Source organism: Microcaecilia unicolor, chromosome 14 (genome assembly GCF_901765095.1).
Source record: "Microcaecilia unicolor chromosome 14, aMicUni1.1, whole genome shotgun sequence".
NCBI classification, from domain to species: Eukaryota; Metazoa; Chordata; class Amphibia; order Gymnophiona; family Siphonopidae; genus Microcaecilia; species Microcaecilia unicolor.
In genome coordinates, this window is record NC_044044.1 from 39,586,312 (window position 1) to 39,598,537 (window position 12,226).

The window sequence follows — 12,226 nt, forward strand, 5'->3', positions numbered from 1 at the left end:
GACGGCCTTCTGTTTCAGGGGCCAGTAGTTATGGAAGATCCCTCCCCCTTTGGTCTTAAGGCCTGGCCCTTGAAAGGAAACTGTTGAAGAGGAAAAGGATATCCAGACCATATAGTAACATAGTAGATGACGGCAGAAAAAGACCTGCATGGTCCATCCAGTCTGCCCAAGACAAACTCATATGTGTATACCTTAACTTGAATTTGTACCTGTCCTTTTCAGGGCACAGACCATATAAGTCTGCCCAGCAGTATTTCCCGCCTCCCAACCACCAGTCCCGCCTCCCATCAGCGGCTCTGGTACAGACCGTATAAGTCTGCCCTCCCCTATCCTCGCCTCCCAACCACCACCCCCTCTCCCATCAGCGGCTCTGGTACAGACCGTATAAGTCTGCCCTCCCCTATCCTCGCCTCCCAACCACCACCCCCTCTCCCATCAGCGGCTCTGGTACAGACCGTATAAGTCTGCCCTCCCCTATCCTCGCCTCCCAACCACCACCCCCTCTTCCCCCCAACTGCTCCGCCACCTAATTTCAGCTAAGCTTCTGAGGATCCATTCCTTCTGCACAAGATTCCTCTATGCATATCCCACGCATGTTTGAACTCCGTTACCGTTTTCATCTCCACCACCTCCCGCGGGAGGGCATTCCAAGCGTCCACCACCCTCTCCGTGAAAAAATACTTCCTGACATCTTTCCTGAGTCTGCCCCCCTTCAATCTCATTTCATGTCCTCTCGTTCTACCGCCTTCCCATCTCCAGAAAAGATTCGTTTGCGGATTAATACCTTTCAAATATTTGAACGTCTGTATCATATCACCCTTGTTTCTCCTTTCCTCCAGGGTATACATGTTCAGGTCAGCAAGTCTCTCTTCATACGTCTTGGAATGCAAATCCCATACCATTCTCGTAGCTTTTCTTTACACCGCTTCCATTTTTTTAACATCCTTTGCAAGATACGGCCTCCAAAACTGAACACAATACTCCAGGTGGGGCCTTATACAGGGGCATTAAAACCTCCTTTCTTCTGCTGGTCACTCCTCTCTCTATACAGCCTAGCAATCTTCTAGCTACTGCCACCACCTTGTCGCACTGTTTCGTCGCCTTCAGGTCCTCAGGTACTATCACCCCAAGATGAAGCAGTCTATCTCCGCAGCTTACATGAGGGTGTGGCACACGTTCAAGACTTGGTGCTCGGGGTCTGGGCTTTCGGCGACGTCTGCCTAGGTTTCTGTAATCCTCGCCTTTCTCCAAGAGGGGCTGGAAAAGTCCCTCTCTCTGAGCTCGTTAGTTTCAGGTGGCTGCTTTAGCTTGCTTCAGAGGTCATCTTCAGGGCGTTTCCATTGCAGCACCCAGATGTGGTGCGTTTTCTGCGAGGCATGAACCGCCTACGGCTACCACGGTTGCTGGTTGTTCCATGCTGGAATCTGAACTTTGTTCTCAAAGCCATGCTACGGCCTCCTTTTGAACCTTTGGTGAATTTAACTTTAAAGGATCTTACCTTGAAGACGGTTTTCTTGGTCACTATTGCCTCAGCTAGGATGATATCAGAGTTGCAGGCGCTCTCCTGCAGAGACCCTTTTCTGCAATTCACGGAAGCAAGGTTGTCTGTTCGGACAATTCCTTCCTTTTTGCCAAAGATCATTTTGCGTTTTCCTCTTTGTCTATCGCAGATGTTACCGACGTTTCGCAGGTAGGATTATCCCAAGGATTATAAGGCGCTCCGTTGTCTGGATATCAGACACATCCTTCTTTGGTATCAGGAGGGGACAAGTTCTTTTTGTGCTTTTTGCAGGTCACAAGAAAGGAAGTATGGCCTCGAAAGCCACTGTGGCCCGCTGACTCCGAAAGGCGATAGTTTTGACATATTTGTCTATGGGGAGGTCTCTTCCTTTACAGATCCGGGCCCGTTCTACTAGGGCACAAGCATCTCCACATGCGGAGTTGGGTTCGGTATCTTTGGAGGACATTTGCAGGGCCGCCACGTGGGCGTTGGTACATACCTTTGCCAGGCATTATAGAGTGGATGTTGCGGTGCGTCAGGATGCGATTTTCGGTGCGTCTCAAGCGGGGTTGGGATTGTCCTGACCTATTTGAGTACTGCTTTGATACATCCCACAAGTCTCTGGATTGATCTGTGGGATGCTATGGAAGGAAAAATTAGTTCTCACCTGATAATTTTCTTTCCATTAGTCTCAACAGATCAATCCAGAAGCACGCCCTTAGTTTCTTCAGCTGTTTGTTTTGTTTCAGTTCGATTCTAGCTTCGGTACTGCAGAGATTCCTTCGTTTGTTTTATGCAAAAAACAAAATTAAAAGCTTAGGGAATATCTGTTTTGATGTTCTCCCACGACGGCGGTTGAGATTCTTTCTCATGTTTTCTGAAGAGGCAGGAGAGTGGGGTTTTCTTCTTCTTCCACTGCTATGGTATCGTTCCTACTGAGGTTGAGATGGCTGCATAGGATCACATATAGCAAACCTCTGACGTTCTCTCTATCTCCTCCTGCTGGATTGATCTGTTGGGACCAATGGAAAGAACCTAGGTCTACAGCCTTTTTCTTTCGGCTCTTCCTCCTCTGGTACGAGTAGATCACTTACATCTTAGTCCGTAAAGGCCGAAGAAAAAAATTCATTCAGTCTTTCTGCTATGGAGGGCCCCTTTTGCTTTTTTACGATTTAATGGTACCACATATTCCCTTGCAGACTTTCTTCTTCTGATAAACCTGAAAAAGTTATGTGAGGTTTTGCCTCTGTGACATCTAACTTGCCAGTGCTTATGTTGCTTCTTTTGTTCATTTGGGCCCTTTTTACATTCTTTGAAGGGTTTTATTTTGTCTCTAATAGCCTCTTTCACTTCTCCCTTTAATCATGTTGGCTGTCGTTTGCTCTTCTGTCCACCTTTGTAAATACATGGAATACATCTGGTCTGGGCTTCCAAGATGGTATTTTTAAACAACGTCCATGTCTGATTTAGAGTCCTAATATTTGCTGCAGATTCTTTTAACTTCTTTTTAATCTTTTCCTCATTTTATCAGTCGCGTTTTTGAAAATTAAATGCTGATAGAGTAAATTTCCTTAGTAACTTCATTCCAGATATTAGCTCAGATTTGATCACGTTATGATCACTGTTTCCCAGCGAACCCAACACTGTAGAAACAAGGTGGTTTCCTGGTCAGTTTCAGCTGATGCAAAGGAATCCCAGCAGTATTTGATAACAGGCCGTGGGTATCGTGGGCATGGGTGTGGAAAGTTTTAGTCTGTTGCTTAATATAAGTACAGATTTGTGGGAGATTTTCACACAGGCATATATTATCCCTTTCTTTCTGTCCTACAGACGTAGAAGAGATGGACACAGGTGATACGTAAGACTGTCAGTCTGGACAGTGCTGCTGCCCGTATTGGGACTGGGATTCTTTTTGTAGCTGCTGGCTTTTCTGATAATTGCTGCTTCTGGTTTTAGCTGTGATGGCCACTCGTCAGACAGGAGGGCATACGACAGACGCTTTTGCGACGCATATCGACGGAATGAGTATAGCCGCGACAGAGGTGACGCCTACTACGACGCAGAGCACAGGCGTGGCCGGGACGACAGCTACAGGAGCTGCAAAAGCAGCCGGCGTAAGCACAGGCGGCGAAGGCAAAGAACCAGGTCATTTAGCCAGTCCTCATCGGTGAGTATTCAGCCCGGTTGCACCTTAACGATAAGTCACTTTTCTGTCAAAGGTTCTTGAAGACTTGGTAAGTTAAACACACAGTTTCTTTTTTTGTCTTTTTGTTACAAACTTGTGAAATGTTTCAGGGAAGTTTTGGCAATTTTGCTGCATGTGAATTTGAATACCGTGACTTGATTTTCTTGAGTGGTGGTTTTAGTAGTTTATCGGGCTCTGGAGTACCTAGCAGTGTATCCCTTTTCACACTAAGCATGGCCCTCATGTAGGGAAAGTGAGGTAGCATGTGTGTTGTGCACTGCCTGGGCATCAGGAGAGCTTTTAGGGGGTCGCAGCTTACACATGCATCTCAGATCTTGGCCTCTTTAAGTTTAGATCCTACATCAGCTCAAGTCTGCTAAAATCTACATTCCTTATCCTCCATGTCAGACAAGTGGGCTATATCCCCTTATCAACAGATGAAGACAGAATAAAACTAGGTCCAGGTTGTCCCCTTTAATATTCAATGGGGGGGGGGGGGGGGTGAAAAGTTTCTCCATTGCCTCACAATGTCAGTCCCAGGTTATATGGCTAGAGGACACTTTTTCCACATGTGCCTTGAGTACTGATAGTTATATATCTACTGCATTTCGACATCACACAAGGTGAGGTATTTTGCTCCCGTCTGTGGTGTCGGATGCTATTTTGAGGTTCTGTGTGGGTTGGTGGCAGGGTCTCTAATGAGACACATGGTGTCCCAAACATCATACACGATGCAAATGGTGCCATGCGATAGGATGCATCGCAAACGGCAAATGTTTTATCTCAAAGCGCCAGAGATTGAACATTTCTAGGCACTTAATTGGGGGGAAAAGGCTGGCCCAACTGCACCCAAAATGCTCCACAGTAAGAGATGGTGCAGTGTCATTGACTGACTGGCCAATTCCCACTATGTTGGTATCATTACAAGGCTTGCGGGGTGTGTTACGGAACCTAGGCCCTTGCACTTTTGTCTCATGCAGAACTGTAGGCACACCTTAACAAGGAGTCCTGTGCTGCGGCTGGTATGGATCACGGGGGAGGCATCTCCCTGTAATGCAGACACCCCCTCTCTTGCAGCGACTTGGGGAGGGCCCTCTGTATAGGCTTCGTTCCTTACATTTGGCTTTTTTGGTTTTTGTTAGGCAGGATTGTTTTTTTGTTTTGTTTTTGTTTTTTTTGTTTTCTTTTTTGGTTCTTTTAATTTTTTTTAATTTCTGAGTTAGTGTACTGTATCTTGACCTGTTCCCTTGCAATATCCCTATCGTTATGTATTCCTATGTGCCGTATGAATTGGCTGGGAATCTACCGCACACCCTCCTCTTCCTCAAACAACCATGTGAATTTCCAAACCAACCAAACGTGACCACTGGCTACGGCGCTGGTTTTGAAAATCTGATTGGCTGGCGATTGCCGAATGTCCTGTTTTGCCTGGAATGATGGGGGGCCCCCGGGGACCAACAGCGGAGTCGGCAGAGCAGCAGGAGGGTCAAGAGTGTGGAAGACGACGAAGAAGGTCATCTGGTGTATCACATCGGCGACTGTCTACAAGAAAGATGTACACAGCCAAATCGTAACATTAATTTAGCTCTTTAGTTAAGATCCCAGAAAATGCAAAAGAAAGTTTGACCTGTCTGTAGTTTTTTTTTCCATTTTGTTTTTCCTCTTTTTTTTTATTTTTATATAAATATATATATTTAATTTCAGTACAGCCTCCTTCCTCCCTCCCCTCTCCCTCCTGTCCTTTTTTTTCTTTAAGAATACCTTGTTTTGTAATTGTATTCTGTGTAGGTACAGGAAGACGTTGAGTAGCCATCACGGCAGATGGCTTTTTTCTCTTTTTTGTGCCCTCTGCTTGAGATGTGCCTTAATGTCACTGGCAGCCGTGACTCTTGACACTATTGAATGCTGCTTTAGAAACCTTTTTGCTGGCTTTTTTTCATATATACAATTTTTTTTTTTAAATTTTAATTTGTGTTTTTGTTTAATTTTTTTATAGCCACGTTCAGGTTTCTTCTACTAAGGCAGTCTCTCATTCTCTTCCCTCTTCTTTTCCTTCCCAGATGAAATTGTTAACACCCTTGGGGAAGGGACGTTTGGAAGAGTAGTTCAATGTATAGATCACCGCAGGTAAGCTAGGGGGAGGTACAGCAGTATTTCCTGTGAGACATAGGACGTTTGGTAATTTTTTAAGTGATTGAACTCGCCCCTCTCCAGGGTTGCAAGGGGGTGGGGTGGGGTGGATTGTATTTCCGTTTTGGTTTCCAGTTCTACAGTGGAAGACTGAGGGCAGCTACGTCTCCAAAGAGTCCCCCAGACAATATCATTGTTAGTGGCAAATATTACGGCCTTGCGGGTACAGTGTGGTGTCTTGGTTTGGGATTGTGCTGGCCATGCCGTCTTACATTCTGACGGGGCCATTTTAGCCCACAGAGCTGAACACAGATTCTCATGAGCCTGTCTTTAGCAGCACTGTGCTGAATGGAGACCTCTATAATGCTTGGTGTAAAGTGTGATTTTTGATTTGTTCTTCAACCTCCAGTCCCGTACGCTTGAGGAGCACTATTAAAACACAGGTGTATTTTGCTCTGACAACAGTGCATAGTGCTGTGGTTGTCCTGTGAGGCATTGAAGGCACTCTTCCAAATTTTGTGAACTCCAGCATACTATACTTCACTGATGTGGAATATGCCTGTTATTTATCTCCACCCCCTGCTCCCCACCCTCCGACCCCATTCAGAGGTGGTGCAAGAGTAGCCTTAAAAATTATCAAAAACGTGGAGAAGTACAAGGAGGCAGCTCGCCTAGAGATCAACGTGTTGGAGAAAATCAACGAGAAGGATCCTGACAACAAGCAGTAAGTGACAGTTCTCCAGAATCGGCCCAGATAATGTCATGATTTGTGCTTTTGAGAGGCTGACCTAAGGGCAGACTCCTTGCATTAAAGCTAGGGCTTATTGAGTCAGTGCAAGGTTATCCGAGAGTCTGCTGCTGTTCCCAAACATGTAATACCTGAGCTAGTATATTTTGTAGAGATGAGGAACTTGGGAAAAATGTCAGGCCCCAGTGAAATCCGGAGGATTTGTGACAGAGGAGAGAAAATGGTCAGTGTGGAAGATGTCTAAGTCTTAGTAATGGCCAGAGTGACCAAATGATTACCTAGGGTGTATAGGTGCAAGTGGAATTGAGTCTTGGGCCATCCCTTCCGAATTGTGAAATACTGTTGGGATATGAAAAATTCTGCCAGGCTGAGATTAGATTATAGCGATTTTCAGTCTGATTCGTGCAGCCTGACCTCAGCCACATGTCTGCTTTCTCTTTCTCCTTCTTCCCCCCTCGCCCGTCAGCTTGTGTGTGAAGATGTTTGACTGGTTTGATTACCACGGCCACATGTGCATCTCTTTCGAGCTGTTAGGCCTCAGCACTTTCGACTTCCTGAAAGATAACAACTACCTGCCTTACCCCCTCCACCAAGTACGGCACATGGCATATCAAGTGTGCCAGGCCGTGAAGTGTAAGTGCAAAGGTTCCTTCTCTTCACTTTTGTGTTGACACAACTGAACGGGGTTAGTACTCATGTGCACTGCCTCTTTTTGTTTTTTTGGCTGCCACCTCCAGTTCTTCATGACAACAAGCTGACTCACACAGACCTCAAACCGGAAAATATCTTATTCGTGACTTCTGATTACGAGCTGACCTACAGCCTGGAAAAGGTGAGCTATTGCTGCTTTCTGTCCCAAATAGGGCTCATGTGAACGGCTGTCCCCGGGTTTCCCTCCAGGGCAGTGTCTCCAGATGGGTTCGTCCAGATGGGTTCGTTTTGTGCATATAATGGCAGTAATTAACCTCACTCCTAAGCCTGAGAATGTGGCGTATATCAGTCTCTGAAATGTTCTGTTAATGCTCACTGTAATACTTTTTCAGTTGATAAAGTGTGATATGTGAGTGTGTTGGTTCTGGATCTCTTTTCTCTGCAGGAAGCATGTATTTAGTGATCTCTTGTAAATTTTAGCTAATTAAAATATATCTAATTCACGTTCTTTCTCTCTTTCCACCCCCTGCCTGCAAGAAGAAAGATGAACGGAATGTGAGGAACACGGCTGTCAGAGTGGTGGATTTTGGAAGTGCCACATTTGATCACGAGCATCACAGCACAATCGTGTCCACAAGACACTACAGAGCTCCTGAGGTGATACTGGGTACGTCCCCGAAGCTGCTGCGGAGTACAGGGCCCCAGAATTGATACTGGTGTTGACCCTCGTGTGGGTGGTTGCCTCAAGAAGGACTCCAGTGCCACTGAGGCTCGGAGTGATGCGCAGGAGCTGAGTATATTCTTGAGTAAAAATGCAAGCTTTTCTTATTAAATAATTTTCTTTCTCGCAGAGCTGGGATGGGCACAGCCCTGTGATGTTTGGAGCATTGGCTGCATTGTCTTTGAATATTATGTCGGCTTTACCCTGTTTCAGGTGAGCAGTGAATGCTTTTTGTGGTGTTATACTTTGCCAGAAGGCAGTGAAACTTGCAGTTAAGGCCTAGTCATAGCACATTCCTTGTTGTCCATGCATGACACGTGTTAAGAGGGTAGCAGCCAAACTCCTGTGCTTCCACCTTCCTTTTCAGACTCACGATAACAGGGAGCATCTGGCCATGATGGAAAGGATTCTGGGTCCCATTCCATCCCGAATGATTCGCAAGACGAGGTGAGTGCGTGGCTGGTTTCCTTCCTTCTGATGGAAAAGCATCTGTTGTTGCAGGTGGACAAGTGCAGGCTTTTACAGCTGCTCCCTCTCTCGGTTCCTTCTTTTGAAAGTCATGACCTCTGTTTTTTCCCTACCAGGAAACAGAAATATTTCTATCATGGCCGTTTGGACTGGGATGAGAACACCTCTGCAGGCAGATATGTACGAGAGAACTGTAAGCCCTTGCGGGTAAGTATCTGTGCTGCCTGATCCGGGGCAGGTCTGTCTCATCTGTAGAATGAAGACTCAGGCTGATGCTAATGCTCAGTCCAGTCTAGTTGCATTCCGGGTGAGGTCCTGACACTAGGGAGGCCTCTTGGACCGGGATCAGCCACGAAGTTTGGGGTTGAGTTGAGAAATGGTGGCTTTGGGTAGCCCGGTGTGCATTCTGTGGGTAGACTGCAAACGGTGTAGAATGCCTGGAGCACTGAGAGCAAAAGATTCTCAGATTCTGTTCACGCTTGTCTTTGGTGCTTGAGGGGCTGAATCAGCTTTGCCCCTTCTCTCTCCCTGTAGAGGTATCTGACATCGGAGGCAGAGGAGCACCACCAGCTCTTTGATCTGATCGAGGGCATGCTGGAGTATGAGCCCTCCAGGCGCATCACGCTGGCCGAATCTTTGAAACACCCTTTCTTTGACCTGTTAAAAACTGAGTCGAGCACAAAGATTTGGGACAGTAACCGAGACATCAGCCGGTGACATTGCCTTTCCCCAGCTCCAGGAGCCTGCAATAAGCCAGGCTAGAGACACTGGCTGGGCTTCGTTCATGAAGGAAAGGACTATAGCTCGGAGAGCCTGCTGCACCCATGGGAGTGGGCAGCTGCTGGTATGATTATGGTGCTTTTTATATATATATGTTTATATACAGAGGAACTGAAAAAGACCTGCTGCTTTGTATAGCTGTTAATATGTGAGATATATAAATTCATATTATGTAAAGACGCAAATTTCTTGCCATTTTGGAAAGGTGAACATGTTGTAAATATACCTTGTGTGTATGTTTGAACCTCTGATGCCATCAGGCCCGGACACTACCCCGCAGATCATGTTTTTTTCTGCATAGTGTCAAGTCAGGGGTCCTCGGGGGGAATGGATGCCATGTATCTACCCACACCAGTGTTTTATAAACATTTTGTACAGTCTTTGTGAAAATAAACATGAGAATGTGACTTCCTGTATCTGTTAATAAATTCTGGCTTTACTTCTAAATATTGGGCTCAGTAAATTGCAGTCTGGAACATTGCATCACTGACAGCAGCACTGCCCCCTCGGCGCCTTTCACATGCTTTTCTGACCAGTTTAATTTGTTTGTAAGAGTGAGGTTTGCTCTTTTACTTGCCAAACAGGACTATTACATCCAGTTGACAAATTCTCTTGGCTCAAACCCTCAACGTCTCTTTGCCACACTGAACTCTCTCCTCAAAGTGCCTTCACCTCCCCCTTCACTTTCCCCCCAGACTCTGGCTGAGTTCTTTCATGATAAGGTTCACAAGATTAAACTGGAATTCTCAACCAGGTCACCTCCACCTCTCCTTCCCTTAGTCCATTCTCTCAACCCTCCAATCTCTGCCTCCTTTTCTGAAATCACTGAAGAGGAAACTACACATCTTCTTTCCTCTTTGAAACTAAGTACCTGTTCCTCTGATCCTATTCCCACCCATCTACTTAACACTATCTCTCCTACTGTCATCCCGTTTATCTGTCATATTCTCAATCTTTCACTGTCCACTGCGACTGTTCCTGATGCCTTCAAACATGCCGTAGTCACACCACTCCTTAAAAAACCTTCATTGGACCCTACCTGTCCTTCCAACTGTCGCCCCATCTCCCCCCTCCCTTTCCTATCCAAGATACTTGAACGTGCTGTTCACTGCCGTTGCCTTGACTTTCTTTCATCTCAACTATTCTTTATCCACTTCAATCTGGTTTTCGCCCCCTTCATTCAACTGAAACAGCGCTTGCTAAAGTCTCCAATGATCTGTTCCTGGCCAGATCCAAAGGTCTCTATTCTATCCTCATCCTTCTCAATCTATCTGCTGCTTTTGACACTGTTGATCACAGCCTACTCCTTGATACAATGTCCTCACTTGGATTTCAGGGCTCTGTTCTTTCCTGGTTTTCTTCTTATCTCTCCCAGTGTACTTTTAGTCTATACTCTAGTGAATCCTCCTCTACTTCTATCCCACTGTGAGTTGGTGTACCTCAGGGATCTGTCCTGTGACCTCTTCTCTTCTCCTTCTATACTTCTTCCCTTGGTACTCTGATCTCATCCCATGGTTTTCAGTATCATCTTTACGCTGATGACTCCCAGATCTACCTCTCCACACCAGAAATCTCAGCAGGAATCCAGGCCAAAGTATCAGCCTGCCTGGATGTCTCAGCACCATCTGAAACTAAACATGACCAAGACTGAGCTTCTTATCTTTCCCCCTAAACCAACCTCTCCTCCTCCCCCATTCTCTATTTCTGTGGATAACACTCTCATCCTTCCTGTCTCATCAACTTGTAACCTTGGGGTCATCTTCGACTCCTCCCTCTCCTTCTCTGCACATATTCAGCAGACTGCTAAAACCTGTCATTTCTTTCTCTATAATATCACCAAAATTCGCCCTTTCCTTTCTGAGCACACTACCAAAACCCTCATCCACACTCTTATCACCTCTCGCTTAGACTATTGCAACTTGCTTCTTACAGGTCTCCCACTTAGCCATCTCTCTCCTCTGCAATCTGTTCAAAATTCTGCTGCACGACTAATATTCCGCCAGTGTCGTTATGCTCATATTAGCCCTCTCCTCAAGTCACTTCACTGGCTTCCTATCCGTTTCCGCATATAGTTCAAACTCCTCTTATTGACCTATAAGTGCATTCACTCTGCAGCTCCTCAGTACCTCTCCACTCTCATCTCTCCCTACATTCCTCCCCGGGAACTCCGTTCACTGGGTAAATCTCTCTTATCTGCACCCTTCTCCTCCACTGCTAACTCCAGACTCCGTTCCTTTTATCTTGCTGCACCATATGCCTGGAATAGACTTCCTGAGCCGGTACGTCAAGCTCCATCTCTGGCCGTCTTCAAATCTAAGCTAAAAGCCCACCTGTTTGATGCTGCTTTTAACTCCTAACCCTTATTCACTTTGTTCAGAACCCTTATTTTATCATCCTCACTTTAATATTCCCCTTATCTCTTGTTTGTTCTGTCTGTCCTAATTAGATTGTAAGCTCTGTCGAGCAGGGACTGTCTCTTCATGTTCCAGTGTACAGCACTGTGTACGTCTAGTAGCGCTTTAGAAAAGATAAGTAGTAGTAAGTAGTAGTAGTAGTAGTAAGGTTTATTGGGTCGAGTGAGCTGGCTGCAAAGAGCAAATAATCAAGAAACTTCAGATAACCCAGAACACTGCAGCCAGACTCGTATTCGGAAAAACAAAATATGAAAGTGCTAAACCCCTACGAGGAAAACTACACTGGCTCCCACTTAAAGAACGCATCACATTCAAAATATGTACCCTAGTTCACAAAATCATCCACGGAGACGCTCCAGCCTACATGTCAGACCTGATAGACTTACCACCCAGGAATGCTAAAAAATCATCCCCCACATTCTTTAATCTTCAGTTCCCCAACTGCAGAGGTCTAAAATACAAACTAACGCATGCGTCAACCTTTTCCTACTTGAGCACACAATTCTGGAACGCACTGCCGCGCAATTTAAGGACAACCTATGAACTGACTAACTTCCGCAAACTACTAAAGACTCATCTCTTTGACAAGGCATACCAGAAAGATCAACAAATGTGAACCCGCAACACA

At 45.8% G+C, this 12,226-nt stretch overlaps 1 protein-coding gene across 4 annotated transcripts in view; it reads left to right on the forward strand.

Moving 5' to 3' along the window:
* The window catches only part of CLK2 (CDC like kinase 2), an 83,466-nt gene extending 73,835 nt beyond the window's left edge, over window positions 1–9,631 (forward strand). For 3 of the 4 annotated variants that reach the window (XM_030188216.1, XM_030188214.1, XM_030188217.1), the window contains 11 exons: window positions 3,458–3,668; window positions 5,148–5,241; window positions 5,747–5,813; window positions 6,424–6,540; window positions 7,031–7,197; window positions 7,302–7,396; window positions 7,753–7,882; window positions 8,067–8,149; window positions 8,304–8,383; window positions 8,521–8,611; window positions 8,939–9,631. In XM_030188216.1, the coding sequence (XP_030044076.1) occupies window positions 3,458–3,668; window positions 5,148–5,241; window positions 5,747–5,813; window positions 6,424–6,540; window positions 7,031–7,197; window positions 7,302–7,396; window positions 7,753–7,882; window positions 8,067–8,149; window positions 8,304–8,383; window positions 8,521–8,611; window positions 8,939–9,121 (1,318 nt within the window). In that variant the 3' untranslated portion in view covers window positions 9,122–9,631. The remainder of the gene's footprint in view (window positions 1–3,457; window positions 3,669–5,147; window positions 5,242–5,746; window positions 5,814–6,423; window positions 6,541–7,030; window positions 7,198–7,301; window positions 7,397–7,752; window positions 7,883–8,066; window positions 8,150–8,303; window positions 8,384–8,520; window positions 8,612–8,938) is intronic. The other variant, XM_030188215.1, reaches the window with a different exon arrangement.
* Window positions 9,632–12,226: the final 2,595 nt, after the last annotated feature.